The sequence below is a fragment of the Oncorhynchus masou genome, chromosome 31 (assembly GCF_036934945.1).
Source record: "Oncorhynchus masou masou isolate Uvic2021 chromosome 31, UVic_Omas_1.1, whole genome shotgun sequence".
NCBI lineage: Eukaryota > Metazoa > Chordata > Actinopteri > Salmoniformes > Salmonidae > Oncorhynchus > Oncorhynchus masou.
The window spans coordinates 57,261,101-57,273,373 of NC_088242.1; the positions used below are offsets into that span (position 1 = coordinate 57,261,101).

General features: G+C 45.6%; 1 protein-coding gene across 4 annotated transcripts in view; it reads left to right on the forward strand.

Moving 5' to 3' along the window:
- The window catches only part of LOC135524159 (liprin-beta-2-like), a 126,400-nt gene that overhangs the window by 76,028 nt on the left and 38,099 nt on the right, over window positions 1-12,273 (forward strand). For all 4 annotated transcript variants that reach the window (XM_064951418.1, XM_064951419.1, XM_064951421.1 and 1 more), the window contains one exon: window positions 10,687-10,827. In XM_064951418.1, the coding sequence (XP_064807490.1) occupies window positions 10,687-10,827 (141 nt within the window). The remainder of the gene's footprint in view (window positions 1-10,686; window positions 10,828-12,273) is intronic.

Genomic DNA, 12,273 nt, shown 5'->3' on the forward strand with positions numbered 1-12,273 from the left:
ATTTCCACTACAGGGGTGGAGAACGAGAGTGACCGCATTGCAGCCGTGCGTAATTGGCCGACTCCCACCACGGTAAAGGAGGTGCAGCGGTTCTCAGGGTTTGCCAACTACTACCGGAGGTTTATCCAGGGTTTTGGTCAGGTAGTGGCTCCCATTACCTCACTGCTGAAGGGGGTCCGGTGCGCTTGCAGTGATCAGCTGAGGTGGACAGGGCTTTTAGTCACCTGAGGGCTCTGTTTACCTCGGCTCCCGTGTTGGCCCATCGGGATCCCTCTTTGGAGAGAATAGTGGAGGTGGACGCGTCCGAGGCTGTGCTTTCTCAGTGCTCGGTTACGCCACCGAAGCTCCACCCCTGTGCCTTCTTCTCAAAGAAGCTCAGCCCGGGGGAGCGAAACTATGATGTGGGGGACCGGGAGCTGTTGGCTGTCATCAAGGTCTTGAAGGCGTGGAGACATTGGCTTGAGGTGGCTAGACACTCTTTTCTCATCTGGACTGACCACTGCAATCTGGAGGACATCCGGGCGGCAAAGAGACTGAACCCTTGCCAGACAAGGTGGGCCATGTTTTTCACCCGTTTTGTGTTTACCCTTTCCAACAGACCAGGCTCTCAGAACGTTAAGGCAGATGCATTGTCCCGGCTGTATGACACAGAGGAGCGGCCCATGGATCCTACTCCCGGTACTCCCAGCCTCTTGCCTGGTGGCACCGGTAGTGTGGGAGCTGGACGCGGAACATTGAGCAGGCGTTGTGTGCAGAGCCCTCTTCCCACCAGTGTCCAGCTGGGCGTCTGTACGTTCCGTCTGCTGTCCGCGACCGGCTGACCTATTGGGCCCACATGTCACCCTCCTCTGGTCATCCTGGGATTGGTCGGAAAGTACGCTGTTTTAGTGGGAAGTACTGGTGGCCCACTTTGGCTAAGGATGTGAGGGTTTATGTTTCCTCTTGCTCGGTGTGCGCCCAGTGTAAGGCTCCTAGGCACCTGCCCAGAGGTAAGTTACAACCCTTAACCGTTCCACAACGGCCGTGGTCGCACCTGTCAGTAGATTTCCTGACCGATCTTCCTCCTTCACAGGGTAACGATCCTGGTCGTTGTGGATCGTTTTTCTAAGTCCTGTCATTTCTTCCCTTTGCCCGGTCTCCCTACGGCCCTACAGACTGCGGAGGCCCTGTTTAAACACGTCTTCTGGCACTACGGGGTGCCTGAGGATATAGTGTCTGATCGGGGTCCCCAGTTCACGCCGAGGGTCTGGAAGGTGTTCATGGAATGTCTGGGGGTCTCGGTCAGCCTTACCTCAGGTTTGCACCCCGAGAGTAACGGGCAGGTAGAGAAAGTTAACCAGGATGTGGGTAGGTTTCTGAGGTCTTATTGCCAGGCCGGCCGGGGGAATGGGCAGCGTTTGTGCCCTGGGCAGAGATAGCCCAGAACTCGCTCCGCCACTCCTCCACTAATCTCTCTTCCTTCCAGTGTGTATTGGGGTATCTGCCGGTTCTGGCTCCTTGGCATCAGAGTCATACCGAGGCTCCTGTGGTGGACGACTGGTTCCGGTGCGAAGAGGAAACATGGGCCACCCATGTCCACCTTCAGCAAGCTCTGCTGCGCCAGAAAGTTGGTGCAGACCACCGTCACCGCAGTGAGGCCCCGGTGTTCGCACCGGTGTCCCAGGTTTGGCTCTCGACCCGAAACCTGCCCCTTCGCCTGCCCTGTCGGAAGCTGGGGCCGTGGTTTGTCGGGCCATTTAAAGTCCTGAGGAGAGTGAACAAGGTTTGTTACAGGTTACCGCTTCTCCCCGATTACCGAATTAACACCTCGTTCCATGTATCTCTCCTCAGGCCAGTGGTGGCTGGCCCGCTCCAGGAGTCTGAGGTGCGGGATGTTCCTCCGCCCCCTCTGGACATCAAGGGGGCCCCGGTGTACTCCGTTCGTTCCATACTGGATTTGAGACGTCAGGCGAGGGGCCTTCAGTACCTCGTGGACTGGGAGGGTATGGTCCGGAGGAGAGGTACTTATTAAACGACTCCATTTATACCAAGTTCGTTCTCATGCGCCTGACTTTCCTGCCACCAGCACGCACCCATTACAGTAGCTTTGTTAAGTTTTGGTAGCAGCGCACTGAATAATTGTAGCTAGTTGGCTAAGCTTTGATCAGCACGGATATCCGAAACTGTCTGGGCACTGTCAAGAGCAAAATTATTGAGGACCACCATGTCGAAAGCCATGCCAAGCTCAACGAACAGCCTGCAGGACCGACCACCGAGGTTGAGGAGCCTAGCAGCAAATGTAATACCCGCCCATCCCCCACACCACCTGCTGACCAACAAGATAGAGAAGGGCCGAGGCCTAGCGCCCGCAGCATGAGGGTAACATCACAACAAGCACCTGCACCTCCGTTACCCCAGTCACTAGCACCTGACGACCTGTTGAATCTAACCGAAACTGAACCAGTGGAATCAGAGTTTATTTTGACTCGCACATTCTTGCGAAGTGAAATCGGAACCACAGCCAGCAACAACAAACGGACCCCACTCAGGGTTCTTCAAAGATACAGCGGGCCATCGTCAGCAATGACGACTGTGCTGTTGGCACTGAAACGCTATTAAAATTTTGGGGGCATCTACAGCAATGTGAGAAATTCCTTCTCCACTCTGAAGAACGTATTCAGTGAACACAGAGCATGTTACGTCAACGAAAAGCCCAGCTTGTCCAGCTGGCATTTGAGAGGGGACCTGATAAGTACATTTTGCCAGGAAGGAGAATGGAATCAGAAACTTCTCTTGAGGTTCAACACTGCATCCGGAGGCTGCTGCAACTCGTCTAAATGGTAAGTTACAACCTTGATGGCCCTAGCCGCCGTGCCAGAATGATTTATTCATTGGTTTTCCCTCATGTAAGCCTACTGGTTGTTTGGCAAATGTTTGTATAGTATAGTTTAGGTTTTTGCTTTTCCATCAATGGATATTTTAGATGTATCTGTGATTCCTAATGTCATTGTTTGCTTTTGCGGATGTAATTTCTATTGACAGATATACAGCTTAGCTTTTATTTAATGGGTATAGGGACAATGACCAATGTAGGAAAATTGGTTGTGCTCTGAGGTGAGCCCTGGTGCAGTTGTCCTGGCTGTCCACTATGGTGGTGCTGAATTTGGCAGCGCATCTAATGTTATCCTTTCATCGCGCTGACAGGCGGTAACCTTCTGTCCATGGTCCTAAATCGTTGGTTATGGTGTGTGCTGTTTTAATGAGCACATCTTGGGCTACCAGTCTTCATGGGGCTTCTCTTCAACATCGCTTGCTTTCTTGTGAGAAAAATGACAGTGTATATGGCTGCATTTCAGATAGGCCTAGATTTCTGTACATTTTGCATGTCGCAGTAGTAGGACCAATACCGTGTGTAGCCTACTAAAACAAGTAGGAAAACGTTCACTCTGTTGTGATTAATTTGCATTACACACAGTCGCTGTGTGACAGGCTACTGTAAAAGTGATGTCAGACCTATGAAAACACACTTAGCCTACCTTAGCCTACTTATCCGCCCCCTCCCTGCTCTCTTGCTATAGCTTGTGTGTGTAACAAACTCTCCCACACAGAAAATATTGCGCACTGGAGTGGTGGCTTAGTTACGCTCATGGCATAGTGTCACACATTCGACAGCATTGTAGATTCTGGTTATAATGATCAAAGTTTAATCTATGAATCTTTGATAGCCTAGTGGTGCTCATCTTGCCGAGCTGCCATGTTCGTGTTGGTATGTGCAAAGCATGCGTAGGGCAGGCCTATGACAGCTACGGTTGCATTGTATGCGCTTGTATGGCGCATATCTTTGTGCTATTATATAAGACGGGTACATTTCAGATACATTTTTTGTATTTAAACAGTAGTAGGACCAATCTTGTTTTAAAGCATTACTACTCGTGCCACCCATGGATTTAAAATGCCCCCTCAGTCATGTCATCCTGGAGTAACTCACCTCGATTGCACAAAGTTTGTCACTCAGAAGATGGAGGGAAACAAAGTTCACTTCCTTTCGGTCTTACAAGGTGACTTTCTATGGCTTACTGACTCCATTGTGTTATAAGAGCAGAGATTTTTATGGGAGTGGGCTCTACTAAAAACAGACAGCATAGTCTTTCTGAATTTAAAACAGCACATAAAAATGTGACTCTGAAAATGTCCGCTCTAAGTGCACTGTATAGTTTAGGTGCACCCATATTAAAATACATTTACAGTTGAAGTCGGAAGTTTACATACACTTAGGATGGAGTCATTAAAACATGTGGAAAATTCAGAAAATTATGTCGTGGCTTTAGAAGCTTCTGAAGCTAATTGACATCATTTGAGTCAATCGGAGGTGTACCTGTGGATGTATTTCAAGGCCTACCTTCAAACTCAGTGCCTCTTTGCTTGACATCATGGTAAAATCAAAAGAAATCAGCCAAGACCTCAGAAAAAAATGTAGACCTCCACAAAGTCTGGCTCATCCTTGGGAGCAATTTCCAAACACCTGAATGTACCACGTTCATCTGTACAAGCAATAGTACACAAGTATAAACACCATGGGACCATGCAGCCGTCATATCGCTCAGGAAGGAGACGTGTTCTGTCTCCTAGTGATGAACGTACTTTGGTGTGAAAAGTGCAAATCAATCTCAGAACAACAGCAAAGGACCTTGTGAAGATGCTGGAGGAAACAGGTACAAAATTATCTATTTTCACATTAAAAAGAGAGCTATATTGACTTAACCTGAAAGGCTGCTCAGCAAGGAAGAAACCACTGCTCCAAAACCGCCATAAAAAAGCCAGACTACGGTTTACAACTGCACATGGGGACAAAGATTGTACTTTTTGAAGAAATGTCCTCTGGTCCAATTTGTAAGTCGCTCTGGATAAGAGCGTCTGCCAAATGACTTAAATGTAAATGTAATGTAAATGGTCTGATGAATCAAAAATAGAACTGTTTGGCCATAATGACCATCTTTATGTTTGGAGGAAAAGGGGGAGGCATGCAAGCCGAAGAACACCATCCCAACCGTGAAACATGGGGGGTGGTAGCATCATGTTGTGGGGGTCCTTTGCTGCAGGAGGGACTGGTGAACTTCACAAAATGGATGGCATCATGAGGCAGGAAAATTATGTGACTATATTGAAGCAACATCTCAAGACATCATCAGGAAGTTAAAGCTTGGTCGAAAATGGGTCTTCCAAATGGACAATGACCCCAAGCATACTTCCAAAGTTGTGGCATTATGGCTTAAGGACAACAAAGTCAAGGTATTGGAGTGGCCATCACAAAGCCCTGACCTCAATCCTATAGAAAATGTGTGGGCAGAACTGAAGAAGCCTGTGCTAGCAAGGAGGCCTCCAAACCTGACTCAGTTACACCAGCTCTGTCAGGAGAAATGGGCCAAAATTCACCCAACTTATTGTGGGGAGCTTGTGGAAGGCTACCCGAAACGTTTGACCCAAGTTAAACAATTGAAAGGCAATTTTACAAAAACCTAATTGAGTGTATGTAAACTTCTGACCCACTGGGAATGTGATGAAAGAAATAAAAGCTGAAATAAATCACTCTAATCACTCTAATATTATTCTGACATTTGACATTCTTAAAATAAAGTGGTGATCGTAACTGACCTAAGACAGGGAATTTTTACTTGGATTAAATGTCAGGAATTGTGAAAAACTGAGTTTAAATGTATTTGGCTAAGGTGTATGTAAACTTTCGACTTCAACTCTAGCTATGTGTACCAGGACACCGTGCCAAACAGCCTTTGGATCATCAAAAGTGGATAGGTCTTGTCGCTGCCTTATGTGCCAGTAGGATGTAAGTAAGTAAGCCATGTTTGTTGTGGCGGTAGGGAGGGGGACAGGGTGAGAGTTGCCCAGTTTGTGCTCTTACCATCAGAGACAGGGGTGAGGGGTTGTGAGTGGAGAGTAGCCATTGAGCAGTGTCTGCTGATGCCTCTTATTAGGCTGTGTGTGCATGCCAAACATTGGCACACACAGCTACCCAATTTAGGAATCAAAAAGCCCTCTGTTTGGGCTTTTCAACTGCTCCTTTGTCTACTCTGTGATTTTGTCTCATCCAGCCGGTTTGCTCCCCATAAATGGCAATGGTAAAAAGTGCATTTGTTGTTTTTCAGTTTAATTGACCTCAAATTCCGAGCAGATTTTTTTATTTTTTTGTACATAAGCACAGGTCTAGGGGAAAACCTTTTTCCCCCCTCAAGTTGTCATGCAGAATATACAATAAATGCTTATTTCTGTTTAGAGACCACAGCCACTGGTGTCTACTGTCTACAGTGCTCTGTGGTGTGGCTGGTATCTCTTAGCAGGTCCCTTGTGTTTGACCTTTATCGATAACCAGACACTGTCTATCTTCACATTGTTTGGCTCCATTGAAGTTTTTAATGAGATCTGTTTAAACAATGTGCGTGGTGTGATTAGGCAAGGTCAATGGCAAGGTTGATCTTTGTCACTGCTGTTCTGAGCCTGAAATGGAGATAGCTCTTTTCTGAGTGTCAAGAGAATGCTTCTCAGTATCTGCTGCCAGTTCCAGCAAAAGCTAATGGGTGAGTGTGTTGGGCAGATTATTTCGTCAATCGACTCATCAGACCTATACTCACTCAGAGCGAGTGTGCAAAGCTGTTATCAAGGCAAAGGGTGGCTACTTTGAAGAATCTCAACGATAACATATATGTTGTTTTGTTTAACACTTGTTTGGTTACTGAATCAAATCAAATTTTATTTGTCACATACACATGGTTAGCAGATGTTAATGCGAGTGTAGCGAAATGCTTGTGCTTCTAGTTCTGCATTTCGCAACACTCGCATTAACATCTGCTAACCATGTGTATGTGACTACAGGATTCCACATGTGTTATTTCATAGTTTTGATGTCTTCACCATTATTCTACATAGTAAAAACTTTTGACTGGTACTGTATGTAAATGTGGTATTTCAGCTTTTAATTTTTTTTATAAATTAGAAAAGAAAAAGAAAAAATTTGATTTTGCTTTGTCATTATTGGGTATTGTGTATCGATTGATTTAATCAATTTTAGAATGATTTAATCAATTTTAGAATTAGGCTGTAACCTAACAAAATGTGGAGAAAGTTAAGGGGTTTGAATACTTTCCGGCAGCACTCTATTAAAGCAAAAATGCCAGAGAACCCGGGAGTTATCGTATGACAACTCCCGACAAGGGCCAGGATACAGCTCTTGGTGGGAGTTGTCACACGATAATTCCGGGATTGGGTTTGAGAGCATTATTGCTTTTCTAAAACAGTTGCCAACATATTTCTAAAAATATGAATGCATTTTTTCTTAAAACATTATTTTAACTAGGGATGCACAATATTGAACATATCGGAATCGGCAGATATTAGCTAAAAATGCCAACATCGGTATCGGCCCGATGTCTAGTTTAACGCCGATGTGCAAAACCGATGTCAAAGCTGACGTGCATACCTATTTAACGTAGGTACATGACGTAATGACGCCAAGTAAAATTTGGGGAAATTAAGTGTATAGGCTTTTTTTCCAAGGGAAATGAAGTTGAGTTTCCTGCCTGGGCTGCGTGAGAGTGGAATAATGACATAACCATGCCATTGTATTTTGTGGGAGTTGTTGTCCCACAATCCCGCATATCAACCAATTAGCATCCAGGGTCCAAACAACCCATTTTATAATGCAATGTGTTCTATTTAATTCTGTGATTCCAACAACCAGAATGTCATAGTGACGTCCTCATTCTGAGAAAGGAATTAATCAAAGCAACCATGACAACAAACACACACACACACTAAAGGCTGGTTAGCTACCTTGTTATCTGGCTAGCCGCTGACCATGTCTTAACTTTAGAAATGTTTTATTCATTATTACAGGAAAATAAATTCACAAGATTCCTTATTAACAAGTTAATGGCGAGCTAATTACAGTGAGTAGAATTTTAGAATGTGCACTCTCAATCGCTGTCTCAGTCAGTTAACCATGACAATGGATGCAGTGACAGGGTCAAAGTTGAACTTTTTTCATCAATCTGCGACAAGGAAACCGCCAGTCCCAGTGACGGTCTAAAGACATTGTAATTATCTACAGACATGTCGATAGACAAAGTATTAACCAGCCTAGCCTACCCCTTTCCTGCAGTCAAATAACGAAGTGGCCTCATGGATGGAATTAATCAACAATATTATTGTTTATTTTTTTACGCCGAAAGTCCGGTCAAACGGTTTTTAGATGTTTCAGTCTTCTGTGACGTATATAAAGTGTAATGTTGGGATGCAAACAAAAAAATGTAACACATTTCAACTCTATATCTGAGATGGTACAGGTGTCTTCTTTTTTTAAGCCCATAACTAAGTGTGTGAGGTGGATACTTTTGTTTCAAAGTAGATTTGTTTAAGACCACCAAGAAACACTCTGTGTGACCCTGTTTTAGCCCACTGCAGGAGAAGGCTAAGAAGGAATATTTGCTATTAGAGGGCCAGTCCAGTCCAGGATTGCAGGTTTGATAGCTTGACCTACCACACATGCCCCCTTCCTTCTCCCTGTGTCCTACTTGACCAAGCAGGTGAGGGTACAGTTGCAGAGAGTCAGTGGCATCTTAGCCGGTCTAGTGGTTCCAGATCTCTTTTGGCTGTTTAGCCAACTATGGGTGTTGTCTGCCAAACATACTGTATGTCTTAGGAGTTGGTTATACGGCACCAACAGATCTGCGACCAGGCTAGTGGCACCTTGGGTCTGCTGAGAGGTCTGACAGACTGACACACCTCTGGCTCTGGTCCCTGGCCCAGAGAAAAGAAGAGGTCCTGTTTCAGAGGGACAAAGAGGGGCTTGGCCCCGGACTCTGATCACTGTCTCGGAATATCATCATTGGTCTGATCACTGTGTCTGACTCTGAAAGCCTGAGTGGCATGTTGACCTAGTCAGGCTAGTCAGCCACAACATTCAGAATGAGAGCCCATAGCAGTTCAACACAGTCCAATCAAGCCTAGATAAACGGATAGTTGGATATCAGAACACCACAGCCTGCAGAGCTAGTTAGGAAGGGCTGATAATCCTGCATGTGTTTCACTTCTTAGTTAGTTCAAAGGAAGGATTTCATCAGGCTTAGCCAGCTAGCTACAGTGTCAGCTGTTGGGCTTTTACAGAAAAGACCTTCAAATTGCTTCTAAATGCTCAGCTGAACCCCCTCGAAGTAATGCCGGTGTTGGGTTGCAAATGTCACAGGGTGCCACAACTTATTTATCAGATTTTATTTTCAATGTATTTCCCTTGAGCTGTGGTGATTACAGGGGTTTACATACAGTCCATCTACACAGACTGTATAGGGTTCTTCGGCTGTCCCCATAGGAGAACCCTTTGAATAACCCTTTTTGGTTCCAGCTAGAACCCTTTTGGGTTCCAAGTAGAAACCTTTCTACACAGGGTTCTACATATAACCCAAAATGATTCTACCTGGAACCCAACAGGGTACCTGGAATGAGAAAAGGTTATTTTATGGGGACAGCTGATAAATGAATGAAAAGGGACAGCTGATAAATGAATGAAAAGGGACAGCTGATAAATGAAAATGGCGCCGGAAGAAATAGCAGCAGTTTTACGGGCGCCCAACCAATTGTGTTGCTACTGTTATTTTTCACTGTCTTTTTACTGTTGTTTTTGTTTCTTTACTTACTTATTGTTCACCTAATACCTTTTTTTTGCACTATTGGTTAGAGCCTGTAAGTAAGCATTTCACTGTAAGGTCTACACCTGTTGTATTCGGCGCACGTGACAAATATACTTTGATTTGAAGAACCTTTTTGGAACCCTTTTTTCTAAGAGTGTATGTGTCTGCTTGGTGGTAGGGAGTTGTTCTTTTTCATGTGATGTTACCAAGTGGCTTGTAGTAAAGGTGCGCTATCTCTGAACAATTTATCTACAAAAGGGTATTGCTCGGGGTATTTAGGATAGCATATTGCAGATCATGCATTTAGGCCAAGGCCTATGTATTGCTGTCTTGGTAAGGGACACCTAATTCAAAAGTATGATGGCAAGTTATTTTAAGGAGAGAGTAGTATTCTCTGGAACAGGAACCGAAATCAGCCTCCAGTGATGAGGGGTGTTGGGAAATCCATAGGGCGTAAGGGAAGTGTGTTTACTGTGTATGAAACCTAGAGTCAAAGCTCACACACCCACCCACTCTATCTACACACACACACACACACACACACACACACACACACACACACACTACTCCTGTCCCAGGTCTTTTGAACATTTTAGAGTCTGTCTCTCAACTTAGTATTCTGTCTCTAACTTAGTGTTCTCTCCCTTGCTCCCCCCCTCTCTCTCCCCCTATCTCTCTCTCCCTCTCTTTCCCCCTATCTCTCTCTCCCTCTCTCTCCCCCTATCTCTCTCTCTCTCTCTCTCTCTCTCTCTCTCTCTCTCTCTCTCCCTGTATTTCTCTCTCACATGTCTGAGTCAGACAGAGGAAGTAAAAATAGAGCCACATTGCATTGTGTATATATAGCAGAGCAGGGCCCGGGCTCCCAGGCTGAACTGTTGGTTTGGGGGAGCTTTATGCCCAGTGGAGCGGCACACTGACTTTATACTTCACTCTGGTCGCACTGCTCAGTGGATAGAGTTGTGTGTGTGTAGAGGAGTGTTAATGTGTCTCTGCGGCTGTGTGTGCGGTACAGGAGCTGCTGAGCCGGACCTCATTGGAGACCCAGAAACTGGATCTGATAGATGAGGTTTCCTACCTGAAACTGAAGCTGGTCGACATGGACGAGGAACAGAACCACAACGACAGCAGCGAGGACCAGCAGAACAAAGCTGAGGTATGGTACTGTAGTACAGGCTGGGAGGAGGGGAGAGGATGGGTGTGTAAGAATCACAGACTCTGGGCTGGTTTACCATAAAACTTGACTTAAACTCAGCCTGTTCTGAAAATGAATGGCACTGTTTTCTCCACTCAGGGCTTTGTATGGTGGCACCATTTTCCCTCAGCTGTTAGTAAGATTCCCACAAAGCCCTATGAAGTAAGCCAACTTTGTGTATTTGCTAGTTAGAGTAGGATGGAATTCCAAGTGAAAAACATTATTCCATTACTAAGGAGTTTGGTCTCAGTGAGGTCTCTCTGTGCCTTTACCACTCTAACCCCAAAGTGTAGCAACAAACGGTAACACTTTACTTGACACCCAGCATCATAACAGCTGACATAACTTGTCATAACCTGTCATAATATGGTAATAACACTGTCATGACCCTATATTTACACCTGTAGTGACATACACCACATGACCAAAAGTATGTGGAGACCTGCTCGTCAAACATCTCATTTCAAAATCATGGGCATTACTATGGAGTTGGTCCCCCCTTTGCTGCTATAACAAACTCGACTCTTCTGGGAAGGCTTCCCACGACGTTGTAACATTGCTGCAGGGACTTGCTTCCATTCAGCCACAAGAGCATTAGTGACGTCGAGCATTGATGTTGGGCGATTAGGCCTGGCTCGCAGTCGGCATTCCAATTCATCCCAAAGGTGTTCGATGGGGTTGAGGTCAGGGATCTGTGCAGGCCTGTAAAGTTCTTCCACACCGATCTCGACAAACCATTTCTGTATGTACGGCGCTTTGTGCACAGGGGCATTGTCATGCTGAAACAGGAAAGCACCTTCCCCAAACTGTTGCCACAAAGTTGGAAGCACAGAATTGTCTAGAATGCCATTGTATTCTGTAGCGTTAAGTTTATGTTTACTGGAACTAAGGGGCCTACCCCGAATAATAAAAATCAGCAAAGAACATTATTTCTCCTCCACCAAACTTTACAGTTGGCACTATGCATTGGGGCAGGTAGTGTTCTCCTGGCATCCCCCAAAACCAGATTCGTCCATCGGATTGCCAGATGGTGAAGAGTGATTAATCACTCCAGAGAATGTGTTTCCACTGCTCTAGAGTCCAATGGTGGCAAGCTTTACACCACTCAAGCCGACGCTTGGCATTGCACATTGTGATCTTAGGCTTGTGTTCGGCTGCTCGGCCATGGAAACCCATTTCATAAACCTCCTGACGAACAGTTCTTGTGCTGACGTTGGTTCAAGAGGCAGTTGAAACTTGGTAGCGAGTGTTGCAACCGAGGACAGACGATTTTTATGCGCTTCAGCACTCTGCGGTCACGTTCTGTGAGCTTGTGTGGCCTATCACTTCACGGCAAAGCCGTTGTTACTCCTGGACGTTTCCACTTCACCATAACAGTACTTACAGTTGACCGGGGCAGCTCTAGCA